This window comes from Poromitra crassiceps (assembly GCF_964638095.1).
Source record: "Poromitra crassiceps genome assembly, chromosome: 9".
Taxonomy (NCBI): domain Eukaryota; kingdom Metazoa; phylum Chordata; class Actinopteri; order Beryciformes; family Melamphaidae; genus Poromitra; species Poromitra crassiceps.
In genome coordinates, this window is record NC_139630.1 from 23,570,298 (window position 1) to 23,591,113 (window position 20,816).

General features: G+C 45.6%; 1 protein-coding gene across 1 annotated transcript in view; it reads right to left on the reverse strand.

Moving 5' to 3' along the window:
• The window catches only part of LOC310782218 (WD repeat-containing protein 17-like), a 150,101-nt gene that overhangs the window by 116,095 nt on the left and 13,190 nt on the right, over positions 1–20,816 (reverse strand). The window contains exons 11-14 of the mRNA XM_083642900.1: positions 19,438–19,621; positions 7,753–7,983; positions 7,061–7,171; positions 2,316–2,456 (exon numbers count right to left, since the gene is read on the reverse strand). Of these exons, the coding sequence (XP_083499026.1) occupies positions 2,316–2,456; positions 7,061–7,171; positions 7,753–7,983; positions 19,438–19,621 (667 nt within the window). The remainder of the gene's footprint in view (positions 1–2,315; positions 2,457–7,060; positions 7,172–7,752; positions 7,984–19,437; positions 19,622–20,816) is intronic.

The following is a 20,816-nucleotide window of genomic DNA, read 5'->3' on the forward strand; positions in this document are numbered from 1 at the left end:
CGCGGGAGGCGGCTGCTTTTGGTTGACTTTCTCTCTGTCGGGAGAGGACCGTCGCCACCTAGCTGGTCGGTAAAATAGATTATACACATTCAATACCTCCAATTCTGGTGTAGGAGACGTAAAAGGGGTTGATCGATGTCCCACCGTCAAAAAAAAAAAATGTTTATTTAAGCCGAGATATCTCGTCCTTGGCACTCAACGGTTGGATTATGTAAGCCGAGATATCTCGTCCATGGCACTCAACGTGTTAAGAAAAAAAATAGGATAAAATGCTATTCTCAAAAAATGTTCGTATGTATTTTCTTAACTTTCTTCTTATGTTTCTTCCCAAGAAAAAACTTAAGAATGGTATTCTTGAAATAAAAGTTCTCTGATTTGTTCTTGATTTTTTTCTTAACTTTAAGACAGTCCTTCCCCTGTCTTAAAATTCCTACAGTGAAAAGTTAAGCCTCTAATATCATATTTAAACACATTTTAGACAAGTAGGTTCTAGTTCAAAGTCTACACAGCTACACCTAACATTAAGATGAACATGTATTGTACATCTTTATTTGATGTTGGGTCACTCTGTCTGTTGTATTTGTTTTTATCTAAAAGCGGCCACTAGGTGGCAGTATTTCTTAAATTAACGTCAGAATGCCTACATGTTCAGTAGAAGAAGAATAAAACCAACGAAGAAGAACAACGTAAGATGAGACAGCAAGCCTCTGTTACTGCTGTAATGCTGTAATGACTGAGAACATTCAGTAAAGACCATTTAAGTTTTAGAATAGTTTCCGTTTGTTTATTTATGTTGTAGAAGTTGTAGTTACTGTTGAGAAATATAATACTGCCTATCTAGCTAATTGTCTTTGCTAGCAATAAGCTAGCAAAGACAATTAGCGAGAGGCTTATTTACAACAGACATGACAGACAACAAACACCAGCAAATGTTTAAATCTTTGCCCTATAGTTGTCCTACTGTACCTGTAAATAGGTACAGTACTGTAGATGTAAGCACTTTGTGTTGCCTCCTATAGCCTCATCTCCTAGCCTCAAAAAGTTTATTAAGTTAGACCCTATCTTAAGAAGTTCTTAAGTAGAAAAATGTAAGAAGTTCGTAAGAAATAAGACTGTTCCTAAGAAAATATTGAGGAATTGCACTTAAGAGCCTTCTTAGGAACTTCCTAAATTTTCCTCTTATGTCATTTCTTAAGATCTATCTTAACACATTGAGTGCCAGCGACGCCATATGGCGTCATTAGAAATTTACCGTAGGCTGCCAGCGACGCCAAATGGCGTCAGTAACTCGAAATAGTTTTTTTGACGGGGGGGTGTCGATCTATGCCTCTTACATCGCCTCTTACAATATGATAGCTATTGAATGTGTCTAACCTATTTTACAGAACCCTTAGGTGGCGACAGCGCACTCCAGATGAGAGAAAGTGGAGTAAAACCATAGAGTAAAACACACAGAAGAAGTCGTTTGGGAAGAGGAAATCGCATCGCATCCGTCCGTATGCAGCTGCTTCATTGAAGCATAACGTAGCTGTGCCCCTGCAGCAGCCAATCTGCTGTCACAATTGAGCACCTCGTGTCCGCTGCAACAATCCATTCGCATGATCAGCCGTGGAGTTCTCAACTGGAAGCATGGTGACATACAAGCGGGTGTAAAAAAGCTGGATCTAGCGGAGCGGACTTTTCACTGCTGAGCACATGCAGAGCAAACGCACTCACAGCAGAGCCGAACCGAGCAGAGAGATACTCCTCCCACAACGGGGGGGGGGGGGGGGGGGGGGGAGGTGGGGCACGCAGGACACTACAGTATACAACAGACCCAGGCAGCTGCAGCATTACATCAGAAAATATTAGCAATGAGTCAATGATGTGCTTGAAATGCTTCCTTTCACAAAAGGGTCATTATCTCAGCTCGTAGAAAAAAAGGTCTGTTTTTGGTCTAATCAAGCTATCTTCTCCGGCTCATAACTAAAGAACGGAAAATGGGATCAATAAACTTTTTTTTGCAGGTGATAGAAGAGAGTCTCATCGTTATTTGTGCGTGTTCAGTGTTTACATAGTAATTATTAAAGAAATTATATGACTGTTTTAAAATGCATTGCGGCCTATGTGGCACAGTACAGCACCTTTTGCCCAAGGGCCGTGGCACTCAAAGTGTTAAGAACACATTGGTGAATCCGGCCCCAGGACTTTAAATATATATCCACATTTATGCAGCAAGGGGCTCCAAATTAAGTCTATCATGTGTTTTCTGTCAGTTATTGTGATCACACATCACGCCCCCCCCCCGCACACACACACACACACACACTCCTTACCACCAGTGATGAACATGCCTGGCGCAGATGGGACCCAGGCGAGACACTGAACGGATGCAGCAGCCGAAGGAAAGCAGAAAGAGGTGATACAGCCCAATGCCTCGCTGTCCACCAGCCTGATGCCATTGTGGAGGTTAGACACTGGAGAGAGAGGAGGTGAGAGGTGGAGAGGAGGTTAGGCACTCGAAAGAGAGGACGACAGAGGAGGCATTATGGAGGTTAGACACTGGAGAGAGAGGACAGAGGAGGCATTATGGAGGTTAGGCACTGGAGAGAGAGGACAGAGGAGGCATTATGGAGGTTAGACACTGGAGAGAGAGGAGGACAGAGGAGGCATTATGGAGGTTAGGCACTGGAGAGAGAGGACAGAGGAGGCATTATGGAGGTTAGACACTGGAGAGAGAGGACAGAGGAGGCATTATGGAGGTTAGACACTGGAGAGAGAGGACAGAGGAGGCATTATGGAGGTTAGGCACTGGAAAGAGAGGACGACAGAGGAGGCATTATGGAGGTTAGACACTGGAGAGAGAGGAGGTGAGAGGTGGAGAGGAGGTTAGGCACTGGAAAGAGAGGACGACAGAGGAGGCATTATGGAGGTTAGACACTGGAGAGAGAGGAGGACAGAGGAGGCATTATGGAGGTTAGACACTGGAGAGAGAGGACAGAGGAGGCATTATGGGGGTTAGACACTGGAAAGAGAGGACGACAGAGGAGGCATTATGGAGGTTAGGCACTGGAAAGAGAGGACGACAGAGGAGGCATTATGGAGGTTAGACACTGGAAAGAGAGGACAGAGGAGGCATTATGGAGGTTAGACACTGGAGAGAGAGGACAGAGGAGGCATTATGGAGGTTAGGCACTGGAAAGAGAGGACGACAGAGGAGGCATTATGGAGGTTAGACACTGGAGAGAGAGGACAGAGGAGGCATTATGGAGGTTAGGCACTGGAAAGAGAGGACGACAGAGGAGGCATTATGGAGGTTAGACACTGGAAAGAGAGGACAGAGGAGGCATTATGGAGGTTAGACACTGGAGAGAGAGGACAGAGGAGGCATTATGGAGGTTAGGCACTGGAAAGAGAGGACGACAGAGGAGGCATTATGGAGGTTAGACACTGAGAGAGGACAGAGGAGGCATTATGGAGGTTAGACACTGGAGAGAGAGGACAGAGGAGGCATTATGGAGGTTAGGCACTGGAAAGAGAGGACGACAGAGGAGGCATTATGGAGGTTAGACACTGGAGAGAGAGGAGGTGAGAGGTGGAGAGGAGGTTAGGCACTGGAAAGAGAGGACGACAGAGGAGGCATTATGGAGGTTAGACACTGGAGAGAGAGGAGGACAGAGGAGGCATTATGGAGGTTAGACACTGGAGAGAGAGGACAGAGGAGGCATTATGGGGGTTAGGCACTGGAAAGAGAGGACGACAGAGGAGGCATTATGGAGGTTAGGCACTGGAAAGAGAGGACGACAGAGGAGGCATTATGGAGGTTAGACACTGGAAAGAGAGGACAGAGGAGGCATTATGGAGGTTAGACACTGGAGAGAGAGGAGGACAGAGGAGGCATTATGGAGGTTAGACACTGGAGAGAGAGGACAGAGGAGGCATTATGGGGGTTAGGCACTGGAAAGAGAGGACGACAGAGGAGGCATTATGGAGGTTAGGCACTGGAAAGAGAGGACGACAGAGGAGGCATTATGGAGGTTAGACACTGGAGAGAGAGGAGGCATTATGGAGGTTAGACACTGGAGAGAGAGGAGGCATCATGGAGGTTAGACACTGGAGAGAGAGGACAGAGGAGGCATTATGGAGGTTAGACACTGGAGAGAGAGGAGGACAGAGGAGGCATTGTGGAGGTTAGACACTGGGGAGAGAGAGAGGAGGAGAGAGGAGGTGTTATGGAGGTTAGACACTGGAGAGAGAGGAGGCATTATGGAGGTTAGACACTGGAGAGAGAGAGAGGAGGAGAGAGGAGGCATTATGGAGGTTAGACACTGGAGAGAGAGGAGGTGTTATGGAGGTTAGACACTGGATAGAGAGGAGGTGTTATGGAGGTTAGACACTGGAGAGAGAGGAGGCGTTATGGAGGTTAGACACTGGAGAGAGAGGAGGAGAGAGGAGGCATTATGGAGGTTAGACACTGGAGAGAGAGGAGGCATTATGGAGGTTAGACACTGGAGAGAGAGGACAGAGGAGGCATTATGGAGGTTAGACACTGGAGAGAGAGGAGGACAGAGGAGGGATTATGGAGGTTAGACACTGGAGAGAGAGGAGGACAGAGGAGGGATTATGGAGGTTAGACACTGGAGAGAGAGGAGGAGAGAGGAGGCATTATGGAGGTTAGACACTGGAGAGAGAGGAGGAGAGAGGAGGCATTATGGAGGTTAGACACTGGAGAGAGAGGACAGAGGAGGCATTATGGAGGTTAGACACTGGAGAGAGAGGAGGACAGAGGAGGGATTATGGAGGTTAGACACTGGAGAGAGAGGAGGAGAGAGGAGGCATTATGGAGGTTAGACACTGGAGAGAGAGGACAGAGGAGGCATTATGGAGGTTAGACACTGGAGAGAGAGGAGGACAGAGGAGGGATTATGGAGGTTAGACACTGGAGAGAGAGGAGGACAGAGGAGGGATTATGGAGGTTAGACACTGGAGAGAGAGGAGGAGAGAGGAGGCATTATGGAGGTTAGACACTGGAGAGAGAGGAGGACAGAGGAGGGATTATGGAGGTTAGACACTGGAGAGAGAGGAGGAGAGAGGAGGCATTATGGAGGTTAGACACTGGAGAGAGAGGAGGAGAGAGGAGGCATTATGGAGGTTAGACACTGGAGAGAGAGGAGGAGAGAGGAGGCATTATGGAGGTTAGACACTGGAGAGAGAGGAGGCATTATGGAGGTTAGGCACTGGAGAGAGAGTAGGACAGAGGAGGCATTATGGAGGTTAGACACTGGAGAGAGAGGAGGCATTATGGAGGTTAGACACTGGAGAGGAGGAGAGAGGAGGACAGAGGAGGCGAGAGGAGGACAGAGGAGGCATTATGGAGATTAGACACGGGAGTAGAGGGGTGCAACGGGACGGGAGTTGCGCGGGACTCAACGTAAATCTCGCGGGGGCGGGCGGTAATCACGTTGGCGTGGGCGGTAACGGGCGGTCAAAAAATAAACAGCAGGTCCCCCGATTGCAGTCTCTCCTCGTTTACTGCCGAGTAAGTCATCATCTCGGACATAGACGATCAGTGCGAGCACTGCCCAGCCTGTAAGTTGCTAGGCAACCCTGTCCCCTTTGCACTGAGCAGCACAGCTAGGCAGCATGTGAGAGGAGAACAAAAAGTTTTTACTCAGCGTGAAACGAGGGAATAAAATTGGAGACGGCAGCGAGGGCTGTTCAGTTACACCCAGAGACATTGAACTGTTCAAAGCCAGCAGAATGGCCATGCTGGATAAGAAGAGTTGACAGATTTCAGATCGCCTCATGACTCAAGGAGAGGAAGATCAGGTGAACTCACTCTTCTATGTGATGGGATTGGAGATGCAGCTGATGATGTTTCAGCAGTTTAACCAGCATCTGAGGCAGATAAGAAGAAATATGAGGCTGTTAAAGCAACAGCGTTTGAACAGCGCTACATAGGAAAACATGATGTGATGTTTGAGAGAGCCCAGTTCAATTAAGTACTGCGAGACCCTGCTTTTTTTTAAATAGCGGATGGGAGCAGGCGGTCGTGTTAAGGGGTGGTCAGTGACACACACATTGCGGGGGCAGGTGGTAATGGTCAGAAATCCAGCGGGAGCGGGATTAAAAAACAGTTCCGTGCACCCCTCTACACTGGAGAGAGGAGGCGTTATGGAGGTTAGACACTGGAGAGAGAGGAGGTGAGAGGAGCAGAGAAGAGAGGAGGAGACATATTTGGCTAATGCTTCAACCTGCCAGCCTTATACCTTTATGGAGGTTAAACACTAGCCTGGGTAAACCCATCCCCCACGTGACCTGCTCTCAGACCTGTTCTCAGTCACTATGGTCTGGATTCCCACCATTGTTAAACGATTTCTGTGACTGGGAACTGAGAGAGCAGGTCACGTGGTGGCTGGGTTTACCTAGGCTAGTTAAACACTAGGGAGAGATGAGGAAAATTAGATCAATGTCTCTATCAAATATGCATTTGAGCTCAAAATCAAAAGTAGGATACAATTGTAAATGTCCTGATGTCCTTGTAGGACCTCCCGCAGACCCTTGGTTCCAGCAAAGTAATTGCACATTTTCATTGTCCCAATTTCCCCCCGGGGATCATTAAAGTCTTTCTGATTCTGATTCTGATTCTGATTTGTCCTCAATTTTGGAAAAGGCACACAGCGTGATGGAGCATCTACTCACAAATGTCAAGTTTATTTGCCATTTACATAAAAAGTGGTTTGATAAAGTTGAAGTGGAAGCTGCTCTTGTATTTGCACAACATACATTACTGAAAGAAAGGTGAAAGGAATGGTCATGATCTTGATGTTATTTCAATAAAGTTAAACTTGCCCATTTTGTCAGGGCAGGGCCATGAAAAGTTGTCTTCCTCCAAAGGGGGGTATGACAGAAAAGGTTCGACAACCACTGAACCAAGCTAAATAAAGACATATTCATAACCACTGAACCAAGCTAAATAAAGACATATTCATAACCACTGAACCAAGCTAAATAAAGACATATTCATAACCACTGAACCAAGCTAAATAAAGACATATTCATAGTTAATACCATGTCCTACCCAGCAAATAATCAGTGGACAAAGGGTCCCACTCCAGAGCGGTGACCGGGTCCTCCTCATCTGTCCCCTCCAGCGACTCTGGACGCAACACATGCTTCTGACTCTTCAACCCTACACACACAGGACAGGCAGGCTAATGAGTGTCTGAGTGAGTGAGTGAGTGAGTGAGTGTGTGTGTGTGTGTGTGTGTGTGTGTGTGTGTGTGTTCATGGGTTTCAATCACATCATGTTTTTATTAAGGACCGAATGCAGCACACAACTTTTTAGTACCTGTTTAAAGGGTAACAATGCCCCAAAACACATGTTTTCAGCTTTAAACCAAAGCATCTGGCTTCTGAGTAGTGTTGTTTATTGTTTCTTTGTCTGTCTTAGTGCCTGTTTGTCTGTTTGTCTTAGTGCCTGTTTGTCTGTCTGTCTTAGTGCCTGTTTGTTTCTTTGTCTGTTTGTCTGTCTTAGTGCCTGTTTGTCTGTCTGTCTTAGTGCCTGTTTGTCTGTCTGTCTTAGTGCCTGTTTGTCTGTCTGTCTTGGTGCCTGTTTGTTTCTTTGTCTGTTTGTCTGTCTTAGTGCCTGTTTGTCTGTCTGTCTTAGTGCCTGTTTGTTTCTTTGTCTGTCTTAGTGCCTGTTTGTTTCTTTGTCTGTTTGTCTGTCTTCCTTTGTTTCCCTGCCTCCCATCTGTTTATATGTCCACATACCTGGCTGAAATATTGACAAACTCCCGTCCGTGTGCCCAAACACCAGTTTGCCCTTCTTGGTGGGGTGCCATCTGAACAGAGAAATATCAGAAAGGAAGGAGTGGGCTTCTTTATGTATTGTGAGCCCTGGGTCAGGAGCTCCATAGAGCCAGATATACAGGGGCCCGCGATGCGAGGCAAAGGCCACTCCATCAGCTGAGTTCCAGCACCAACTGACAGATGCAGGGATACCTGAAGAAGAGGAGAGAGATGCTCACGTTACTCTAACCTTAAACAACTCTTCATGTTAAGCATATCAGGGAATGAGACAGAGGGAAATAAGCATGCATGCGCACGCACACACACACACACACACACACACACACACACACACACACACACACACACACACACACACACACACACACACACACAAACAGAGAAAAGCAGGAAGTGACGTTACTTTCGCTCTCTTTTTTTTCCAATATTTTATTTATTTTTATTTTTTTTTACAATACGGAACAGGCTCAGATACCGGAAAAGAAAAGGAAAGAAAAAACAAACAACAACAAAGAAAAACAAAACAGTGGATACATATACCGGTATATTAGACATTCGATAATACAACGTGGTGCTACTAACCACACAAAGTGTTTATGTGCTTGTAAGGAACATGCATGCGACATGCAATCTCACGCAATGGGTCCACGAGATACCAGTCAGGCAAGTCGTTACTTTGGCTCTTTATTGCATTGGAAACTTTCCTTTTGGTCTTGACAAGCTTGGTAAACCTTCCGGTCTAGGCAAGCTTGGTGCATTATGCTATTTTTCAAGTCAGGCATTTGCACTTGTCCCGATGTGTCCAATGACGTAAATAAGTTATAAAGTCAATCTAGTGTAGCATAGCTGTAGCACAGGTGTCATTTACTGTACACTAGCAGGCAATGTACATTATCCCAACATTACTGCTACACTACGGGCTCTATCGTTGCATCGGCCTATGAACTGCGCCTAACGCCAGACGCAGCCCAGAGTAGTGGGCATGGACCAGCGCACTCGATATTTTGGTATCGGCGTTACACGCAGCCTTAACTCATTGAGTGCCATGGACGTCTTTCGACGTCCAATGCGTTTTTTGACGGTGGGGCGTCGATCAAAGCCTCCTGCATCTCCTGTACAATTATTGTAGGTATTGGAGGTCTATAACCTATTTTACAAACCCATTAGGTGGCGACAGTGCTCTCCCGATGAGATAAAGTGGAGTAGAAACACAGAAGAAGTCGTTTGGGGAAACGGAAACGCGGTGGTCCTTTGTAGTGAGCGGCGATCCTTTGATGAGGCAGACATGGCGAAGCGTAAGAGGAAACCCGAGAAGTACAAGCAGCTTACTCTGCAAGAGAGCTTGTATTCTGTGCCTAAACGTGTGGCGATCGCTGGAGAAGGCACTAGTGGTGATACCGGTGCCACCACTTCTGGTGGCGACCAGGAAAAAACTTTTCCCACTGCAGAAACCACGGTGCAGCTTGGTGGAGCTAACGGTAGCCCAGCGCGCTCTTCCTCTCAGCGTATAGTGATCGATGCACAGATGGGACTGGCTGCCTCTGTTGCTAGTGCTACCACGGCACCCCGTAGAGTGATCGATGCACAGATGGGACTGGCTGCCTCTGTTGCTATCACGGCACCCACCACCAGAGGTAACGTTAGACCTGGACGCTCTTCCTCTCAGCGTATCGATGCACAGATGGGACTGGCTGCCTCTGTTGCTAGTGCTACCACGGCACCCCGTAGAGTGATCGATGCACAGATGGGACTGGCTGCCTCTGTTGCTAGTGCTACCACGGCACCCCGTAGAGTGATCGATGCACAGATGGGACTGGCTGCCTCTGTTGCTATCACGGCACCCACCACCAGAGGTAACGTTAGACCTGGACGCTCTTCCTCTCAGCGTATCGATGCACAGATGGGACTGGCTGCCTCTGTTGCTAGTGCTACCACGGCACCCCGTAGAGTGATCGATGCACAGATGGGACTGGCTGCCTCTGTTGCTACCACGGCACCCACCACCAGAGGTAACGTTAGACCGGCGGCCTCTTTTACTGCCACGGCACCCACCACCAGAGCTAACGTTAGATCTGGGCGCTCTTCACAGATGGGACCGGCGGCCTCTGTTACCACCACCACAGAGCGTGGGAGAGCTAGGAGTAGGCGGGTGCGTTATCCCTCTCAGCGTGCAGAAGAACAAGTGATCGATGTAGACACCAGAGCCGTTAGACCGGGGTGCTCTTCCTCTCAGCGTAGCGTTAGCTCTCCACCCACCACAGTGAAGCATGGTGGAGTGCGCGCTTCCTCTCAGCGTGCAGAAGAAAGAGATGAAGAAGACGATACTGGTCAAGAATCGGACATATTTTCATCTCAGCAAACAACTGAAACTTCAGATACTTCGGATGAATTCAGTGAGCCGGATCCAGATTCATCCGACGAGTGGTTGCCTGATTATGGATCTGCAGGTAGCAGAGATTCGTCGCCTGACGGAGGTAGCAGAGATTCGTCGCCTGACACACGCAGCAGAGCAGGTAAAACTTTTTTTCTAAATAGCCATAACATTGCAATAACACAATGTATATTTATGGTAGATATATTTCCACAGATCATGGATTGAGCAGGTTCAGGCATTATAGTCAGTAAAACTACAGCAATAAAACTGTGGTCAATTGTGGTTGATAATTGTAGCCTATATATTTCTACAGACTGTGGATCGAGCAGAGACACTCCCACGGCTTCCACGGGCAGTGCAAGGAAGACAGGTAATATATATATATATATATCCTACACATCATAAAACCAAGCAATAATGAAATGTATTTATGATAATTTATATATATATTTCAATAATTTACAGCTCCTACATCGAGGAGAACACCCACTCCCACTCCCACATGCAGTAGAAGGAAGAAAGGTAAAAAAATATATACATATATATATATATATATATATATATATATATATATATATATATATGTATATATATATATATATACACATAACCAAGCAATAAAAAATGTATTTGATAATTATATATATTTCAATTAGGGATGCACCGATATGAAAATTTTGGCCGATGCCGATAACCGATATTAACATTGCTGTTATGGCCGATAACCGATATTTACCGATGTCGATATGATCTGTATAAAACCACATTTTTATGATCATCATATTTTGTACATACTGAAAAACACATGTTAACACTGAATTTGAAAAAGTTATGCATTTCTTTATTTGCAAAGCCTTTGGAAAAGCCCATAAATCATAGATTTACTGCATTATTTCATATCAATGTGAAGAATTTGGCTGATAATGATAACCGATATTAACATAGCAACATCTGACCGATACCGATATGACCGATATGTTAAAAAATCGGCCGATACTGGCCGATACCGATATGATTGCCGATATATCGTGCATCCCTAATTTCAATCATTTACAGTTGCATCGAGCAGAGGTGGGGAAGATGCAGGCTGGCAGCAGGCAGACTGGGAACCAGGGGCGGTTCTAGGCCGTTTTTGGGTGGGCTTTAGCCCACCCAAAAATAGTCTCAGCCCACCCAAAAAAATAGAGGCAAAAAAACTTTTTTTTTTTTTTTTTTTTTTTAATCCCTCTCCAGAGGTGGTCATGGTGGTCATTAGTAGCAGTTTCTGACTACACTCAATGCGCTGTGTGCATGTTTCCCCCCCCCCCCCTCTATGTTCTTAGGGTGGGCTGAGACAAAAATTTAGGGGGGTTCAGCCCACCCGAAAAGTTTCTAGAACCGCGGCTGCGCAGGCGCTCCCTCCTCCACCTATCTGCCTAATCCCACATCACTTCACACAGGTCACACACACAGTACAGCAGCGAAGTGGTCCTCCACAGTCCACACAATCGTTCTCCCCACTCATGATCAATGAAACTGAGGTGAGCATTGAGCAGTCAGAGTCGTTAGTAGTTACTTAATTAGCGCATATTGATATGCAAATTAGCACGTAACGTTGTCGTAGGCTAAACAAAAGAACTTGTCGCTGTGCCTGCCAGACAAACATGTGGACTGGAGGAAGGTAGGTAGGCTACCATGGCACCAGCCAGCCATGTCATGCTAGCTCGCAGTAAGCGGGTGTAAATGGATGTGATGTTTTTTGAGAAACATATGGGCATAAGTGACAAACATTTTCAAACGGGTCCCTTGTTATCTGAATGAAATTAAGCCCTTCAGAATCGCAAGTGGCTGCTTTACACAGCCTGTCTGATGTGATGATGACGATAGCTTAACATGCGTGCATGGCATCACTTATGTCTTGCTGTGATGTTAGTTCAGTATCTCAATAAAAGTTCTTACAGGCTTGTTATTTCCCTCTAAGGCAGGGATGTCAGAGATACGGCCCGCGGGCCGGATCCGGCCCACGGGCAGGTTTCATCCGGCCCGCGAGATGTTTTGGAATATTAAAAAATATATATATATATTATTATTATTATTATTATTAAATTCGCACCCCATTATCATGAACTACGTGTGGCTAATAAGCAAGCTAAGAGTTCATTCATAAGTTAATTAACCTGCACTACAAGGAAGTATGTCAGTAGGTCATCAGGTGTAAACAAAGCCGCCATGATGCCACGCTGGAATTGAATCGCGCATTCAGCTACCTACCAAAAAACAAAAGAATCAACAAGATCAGGCGCGGACTGCATAATCGGGCACGTCGGGCAAATGCCCGGTGGCCTGGCCTGGCCTGGCCTGCAAAAAAAAAAAAAAAAAAAAATTGTGCCGCAGTCAGGCCACTCACTGAACAGCAGGCCAAGCGCCGCCTACTGGTTTACTAGTGGTTTTATTACTTTATTCAGGATTAAAGTGGGTGCATCTCATTGTAAAATTGGACTTGGCCCAAATTGGGCTTCAAACGGCCCAAATTGGGCTTCAAACGGCCGAAATCTGGCTTTAAACGACCCAAATTGGGCTTCAAACGGCCCACATCTGGCTTCAAACGGCCCAAATTGAGCTTTAAACGGCCCAAATTTTTCTGACGCCGGCACGCGCGTCGGCCCGTATCGGCCTGGCCTGCTTGGTATCTAATGCCCGGCCTGAATTATGATCCCAGTCCACCCCTGAACAAGATGCTGTCGAAAAAGAGAAAGGTTGACACGGAATGCAGGCAGTTTCAAGAGAAATGGAAAGAGCAGTATTTCTTTTGTGAAGTAAATGGGTAAATGAGTCGAATTGATTTTAGTAAAAAAAAAATCCGGCCCTCATGAGGTCTCAGTTGAACAAATCCGGCCCTCTACCTAATATGAGTCTGACACCCCTGCTCTAAGGGAGTGCAAGGCAGATATTTAAACAGCCTTGTTTGTGTACAGTACCAGTGGCATGGGAGTAATAAAAAGGGATTAAGGACCAGGACCCCTGGTGGTCAGTAAGATGGGCTGGTTGAGCCAATGTTAAAATTATCTTTATTTATTATTTATTTTTGCTTTAAAACTATTTTTTAATTTTCTGCTTAAAGTTCATGAAAAAAGTGGCATTCTTGTTTTTTCACACAATAATTTCATAATACCATTTGTAATGCCACCGTTGTAGTGCTGTTGTTCAAAATTAAAGTACATTTTCTCAGATTTATTCTAGTCACACAATTTAATAGTCAGTGTTTCCCATACACTGATCTATTTGTGGTGGTACACCCTACATAGATTTTGACCCCCACAAATACTGCCACATATTAATTTCAACTAGTTGACTGCAAACTCCTGCTTTAGTGCTTACAGTATATTATTATCTTGTCGGAATATTATTCCAGCCAATAAGTTAGGAAGTTCCCTTTTGATTTAATTTTACTTTTGTTTTGCCTACAAAGCAAAATGTTACTTTACTTGAAACTCCCCTGAAGTGATTTTGGTATTATTTATGCAAGCATAATTCTACCATATAGTAACCTGTATGCAGAATATATATAGTATATATAGGGAAACAATTATTTTTTCATTGCTGTAAAACCACAGAACGGTAAAGAAGATATTGATGTGTGTAGTTCTTCATAGATCTAGTCTCTTCATTTTGATCTCAAAGTGCGCCAGTTTGATCCATTTTTACTTGAAACTGTACAAAATTTTCTCCCGGGGGGGCATGCCCCCGGACCCCCCTAGGGGTTCAGTGGTCCATGACCTTTGGGTGGGCTGAGCCCACCCAAAGCTCTGATGCTAAAACCGCCCCTGCTGGGAACCAAACCCGATCCCCTTCAGTGCAACGCGTGGACCCCAGAATGCTGCTGCGGAGCTGGATTCCGGCCTGCCAGCTGACTTCCTGGAGCTGTTCCTGACCGATGAGCTGCTCCAGCACATTGTGGACCAGACAAACAATTTTGCCACTCAGTATTTCCAAGCACACCCGGACAGTCTGCCACATAGCAGGGGTAATGCTTGGAAACCAGTGTCAGTCCTAGAACTGAAAACATTTTTTGGACTCACGTTCATCACTGGTTACATAAAGAAACCAAGCATTGCATTGTATTGGAGTACTGACGAAATAGATGCAACTCCCTATTTCAACAAGACAATGGCAAGGAACCGGTTCCAACTGATCTGGCGCTTCCTTCACTACAGTGACAGTGCAGCACAGGATGCGACGGACAAAATGACTAAAGTCCGTCCTGTGTTGAACTATTTAGTCAACAAGTTCAAGGAGCTGTACCAACCAGGTCAAAACATTTGTATTGATGAGGGTATGATGCTGTGGAGGGGCCGTCTGTCTTTCAAGGTGTATAACCCACAGAAGCCGGTAAAGTATGGCATCAAATCGTATATACTGTGTGACTCTGCCACAGGGTACTGCTTCAACATGCAGCCTTATGTTGGGGTACCTAGCACTCTGCCAGACACTGTGTTCTCGCTCCTCGATCGCCTGCCAGGTCATGGTTACACGCTCTACATGGACAACTTTTACAACTCTGTTGCACTGTGTGAGCGTTTACTGGGAGCACAAACTAATGTGTGTGGAACGCTGAGGAAAAATAGGGGGGAACCTCCGATCATCAGGGAGGTGACAAAGGCTGAGCTGGGGGTGGGGGAAAAAGTTGTGCGTCACAATGAGAGGGTGATGGTTTTAGCTTGGCAGGACAAACGGCTGGTGAAGATGGTGACAACGTGCCACAAAGACACCATGCAGAGCGTGGACGTGTGGCAGAAGGGACAGACAAGCAAAGTGGCTCAGCTCAAGCCAGAGTGTGTTGTAGCATACAATTCCTCCATGAATGGGGTGGATAGGTTGGACCAAAACATAGCCTACTACCCCTTCATCCGGAAGACACTGAACTGGCCCAAGAAGTTTGTAGCATATCTGTTCCAAGTGTGCATGTTCAACGCCTACATCCTCTACAAAGCCAGGAACCCAGGGGAGTGTAAAACCCTCTTGGAGTTCATGCGGAGGGTGGTGAAGTCATGGACCTCAAAGCTACCTGTGGAGGAGGAGGAGGAGGAGGAGGAGGAAGTTGCAGTTGAGGGGGGTGAGGCACGCAGGGCACCATACAGGACCGACCCAGACTGCAGGCTCAATATCCCGATTGGCAAACACATTCTGGATTACCTGCGGCCCACCAGCAAGGCAAGACCAGCAAGAAGGTGTAAGGTCTGCACAAGCAGGGGCAAGCGCAGCGAGACCAAAATAAGGTGCAAGACCTGTGATGTCGCCTTGCACTCAGGAGTGTGTTTCATAGCTTACCACACTCAGCTGGACTACTCACATCCATAACTGTACATCATAACAATAACTTTGAACTGGACTTGCATCGTTGCAGCATCCCATAGTACATACATAACTGTACAAATTTATTTTCTTTTTTTCTCAAAATAACTGAACTGTACTTTGAACATTTGAACTGTTCGATGAAGACCATGGTACTACTGGTAAACAGATGGGACCGGCGGCCTCTGTTAGCACGGCGTGCTTTTCCTCTCAGCGTGGAGTGATTGATGAAGACCATGGTACTACTGGTAAACAGATGGGACCGGCGGCCTCTGTTAGCACGGCGTGCTTTTCCTCAGCGTAGAGTGATTGATGAAGACCATGGTACTACTGGTAAACAGATGGGACCGGCGGCCTCTGTTAGCACGGCGTGCTTTTCCTCTCAGCGTAGAGTAATCGATGAAGACCATGGTACTACTGGTAAACAGATGGGACCGGCGGCCTCTGTTACCATTTGAACTGTTCTTTGAACATTTTTGGTCAAGGGGATTTGAATTTGAATTATTCAAGAAAGTTGTGCATTTTGAAATGCTTACACATGTTGTACACACGTGTATAGCGCCACCTATGGATGAATCCTGCCCATTCTTTCTGGCATAGTCACTCATGGTCTCTACTTGCCGTATGTAAATTTTTATATTTTTTGGTGAAGGGGTTTTTGAATTATTCAATAAAAACTTTGGAAACAGCCAAAGTGACGATCCCACAGAGCTGCTGTTGCAGCTAAAAAATTATATTTTGCTATGAAAATTCCTTTGTTTTTGCTGTTTTATTGAAGGAAATGACTGTTCAAATGTTTTAGGTGTCACTAAATCAGAAAATATTAGGTTCAGAGTCAGTGATGTGCTTGAAATGTTTCCTTTCACAAAAGTGTGATTATCTCAGCTTCTAAGTTGAAACGGCTGTTTTTCCTCAAATCAACCCATCTTCTCCGGCTGATAACTAAAGAACGGAAAATGGTATCAATAAACTTTTTTTTGCTGATGATACAATAGAGTCTCCTTGTTCTTTTTGCATGTTCAGTGTTTACATAGTAATATCACACAATATTCTGTGGGCCTCGAGAAATCACTGAAAATGCTCTGAAAACTCTGGCACTGGGAGCGTCCGTTCTCCAAAAGTGGCTGGCACTCAATGAGTTAAGCATTACAACCACGCCTTTTAAGTGTAAAATTCAAGATTCAAGATTCAAGATTTTTATTGTCACTCCGTAGTACAAGTATCACGTGTGAAATTCTTGTGCTGTAGGCTCCGTTACAACATAGTGCAAAAAATAAAAGATATATAAATAAAAAACAAGAGGCAACAAGCAATAAAGCAGTAAGACACGCCACAGACAGTGGCATGTTCACTGCCCATAGTGCAAATGGCATGAACATACTTTAAACATAATTAAACATAATAACATTCTGTTAGGTGCAAATAGCGTATACCTAATTAAACATACTATTGAACATTAGTCATACATAATGGTAGCATCTACAGTGCGGTACAGTACGGCTACTACACTATTTGTATATGTTAAGGAGTCTCGTGGCCTGTGAGAAGAAACTGTCCCTCAAGCGATTTGTGCGTGCTCTTGGGACCCTGTATCTCCTCCCTGAGGGTAGCAGGGAGAACAGACTGTTGTGGGGATGGTTTGTGTCTTTGATGATCTTCAGGGACCTCCTGAGGCACCGCTGGTTGTACAGATCTTGTAGTTTTGGCAGCTCACATCCTGTTACGTGCTGGGCCGTGCGCCTCACCCTTCTTAGCGCCCTGCAGTCCATGGTGGTGCAGTTCCCATACCAGGTGGTGAAGCAGCCAGTCAGCAGGCTTTCAATGGTGCCTCTGTAGAAGTCCCTGAGGATTTTTGGCCTCAGCCCGAATTTCTTCAGGCGCCTGCGTCCGTGTAGTCGCTGTTAGGCCTTTTTGACAACAGTGGCGGTGTGGTTGGCCCATGTCAGGTCCTGGTGGATATTGACTCCCAGGTACTTGAAGCTGTCCACCCTTTCCACCACTGTGCCGTTGATGGTGATTGGGGGGTGTGCGCCCCCCCCCCCCCCCCCCCCCGCCCTTCTGTAGTCTACAATGACCTCCTTTGTCTTGGAGACGTTCATAGAGAGGTGGTTGTCCTGGCACCATTGTTCCAGGGCCTCCACCTCCTCTCTGTAGGCCGTCTCGTCGCTCCTGGAGATCCGCCCCACGACCGCCGTGTCGTCTGCAAACTTCACGATGGTGTTTGAAGTTTGAGTCGCCACGCAGTCGTGGGTGTAGAGGTCATACCAGAAGGGGCTGGAGACGCACCCCTGTGGTGCGCCTATGCTGATGGTCAGTGGGGAGGAAGTGAGGTTGCCCACTTTCACCACCTGGCGGCGGTCTGTTAGAAAGTCCAGGATCCAGTCACACATCGCTGTGCTTAGTCCCAGATGCTTGAGTTTGCTTACCAGCCTGGAGGGTACTATGGTGTTGAATGCTGAGCTGTATTTTATTTTATGCAGATAATTATGCACTCTCTGCTCCTTGGGGAAGTGCAGTAAACGAATCACATGCTTCACTTTTCAGCTCCAATTCCACGGAGCGATCCAGTCCGGCTTCAGAAAAGCTGAGGGCTCTGATCTCCCCCCCTCCCTTTTATCCCCTCTGTCTGTCTCCATATATAGGCTATTATTCCATATTATTCTCAAACCAATCTAACTGCAGTTTAAATACTGCAAGGATGTAAATACGCTACACTATAGCAAGATCAAAGTGAAAAGAATGTTCTAAACGCATCAGCTAGAAAAATATAGCCTATCCCTATGATGAGATTAGATTGGTGACAGTTTGTCCAGAATGATATCGTTTTGCTACCTTTTCTTCTCCCCTGCTGCACAGGTAGGATGATGCACATAAATATAGCCTACATTATGTAAAGTCATTGCATAAATGTGTTTTTATTGTAAAACTAAAATGTGAAGTAGAGCCAATTTATTGGAGCGGACATCACAGTAGGACATGATGACAGTAGAACCGCGTTACACTGTCACTCATCTAAATCACGTTAAATCTGCAAGGGATATATATATCCCCAATATGACATATATGTTTCACATAGGGTGGTGTTTTCATTTCAATGTTTTATTTGGTCCAATATTGAAATGTTCTACAATTGCAGGTTGTGTTACCATTACACATTATTTAGATCTACCTTTCTATCTATTTCGGCTCATTTGGTTGCTATTTATTAGCGAAATGGATTAGCCCAATGCATGCTGGGAGATTTCACATGTGTGGCTGTTGCATTTCTATCGGACTTGTGTTGTGTCTGTCTGAGCGAGGGAGTCAGAGAGAGAGAGAACCGGCAAACTTTTTTTCAAGCAGTCGTATTGTGCCTGTCAGACTGATGAGCAAGAGAGAGGGAATGACACAGAGAAGGGCGACAGAGGAGAGGCAGAGGAGCGCTCCGCGCAACCGGCGCACTGAATAGGCCTGGTTTTCAAAAGCGCAAAGCGCTAAATTAACGCCAGGAGGGAAGATATCATTAGGCTGGTATTTAAGGCCGAAACGCCCATTCTCGCCCATTCTGGGACTGCGCCACGCCTATTTCGCGTAAAGCGCATTTCAGGGCCTAAAGCCATGTTGCTATCTTCCCGAGGCAGGCGCAAGGCACGTTTTTTGCGTTTAAGGCCAGTTTTTGCGCCGAAGGCCTGTGGGAGAATAGGGCCCTACATGTATCTAAATGCCTAGGTCTCCATTGTAAGTCTATGCTGCAGCTATGCTAATGTGTATAACACCTGGGATGTAAATCTATGGGAATTATCGCATAGCCTAATTGTAGCGGTCTGATGCAAGATCTTGGTCAATATTGCACCAATTTCAAAGATTTCTGTTCACATTTTAGTTATACATTAAACAAAAGATGTTATAGTGAAGATGTATTTGTGCATCTGTCATTAGTTGATCTATCTGTCATCACCTACCTTTGGTATTGTCCAGTCTTGCTATGGCCTTTTGTTCTGCGACGTTCCATATGATGAGCAGGTTATCAGCGGAGGCTGAGGCAAACAAGTCAGGGTTGTCAGGACACCAGCTGATGGCTGTGATGGTCTTCTTATGTTCTGACATGATGGATCTCAATTTAAACTCATTGTACTGCTGGTCCAACTATGAGAAGACAGAGAGGGAATCAGAGAGAGAGAAGGAAGGCAAAAGACAAAAAGTAGAGAGATAAAGAACAGTTCTGGAATGGCATAGTTTTATGAAACCGCTATGCAGTGGTGTTCTGCTAAATAAAATGATTGGTGGACTATGACTTTTAGACATGATAATCATAAGGCAAAGAGTATAACCATAAAAAATATAATAATGTCCAGTGATTCCCAAAGTGTGTGCCGCGGCCCACTAGTGGGCCATGGAGGTACTGCAGGTGGGCAGCGAGTGGTCTGCCAACACTCCCGATTTTCACGGCAAACAAATGGCTGTAGCAGGGTCATTTTTAAAGCTACAGTGGAGATCCTGTTAACAGAATAAACTAGAAGACCTAAGAAGGCATCCATTGGTATCAAGCATAATATGCTAGCTTGTCGGGAAGCGGAATAAATAATGCTCCAAACAAACAATTTTGGCAAGGGAAAACTATTTGAAAAGGGTCCCTTGACCTCTCAGCTCAATTTATCTGAATGAAAATTGGTTCAATTGGTACCCACCAGTCTCCCCTTTACAGATAAGGTAGCATGTTTCACAGCCTAGCATTAATAGTTTGTGGATTGATTTCTTCTGTTGTTGCTCATCACATTTGGTCTCAAGAAATGTGTTATGCATGCAAATACTTCTGATGAGTAAAGGCGGAGAAAAGGTTGGCAATCTGCTTTTGGGTATTTTGCCAAAATGTTTTTGTATGTGGACGGATGATTAATGTTCCTTATGCCCAAGTTTACATGCTCTGTGTGAATGAAATAAAAAAATATAATATAAAATTATAGCTGCTGTGCAGCAATAGGTCGTGGCCGGGCACTGACAGAGATGCTCACGTCAAGTCCAAGTCAAGTTTCAAGTCTTTGAGCTAGAGTCAAAGTCAAGTCTCAAGTCTTTGGTCACAAGTCCAAGTCAAGTCTCAAGTCTCTTATGGATGAGCGTTCTATAATCTGCAGTCTTTGGACTTCATAATTGGCTATAGGTTGCAGTGTACAAAGGTTTCTCCTCACTTGGGCCCACATTTCAGTGAAAGTTGCAAAGCCGTAGCACATATGACTGATTTGTTATGAATTTTCAAAGTTTTAAACTTTAGACGGTCGCTGTACCGCCACCATCAGGACTATTGGCGGCAAATTCAGAGTTATGATTAAAGGGTTGGGTGGGC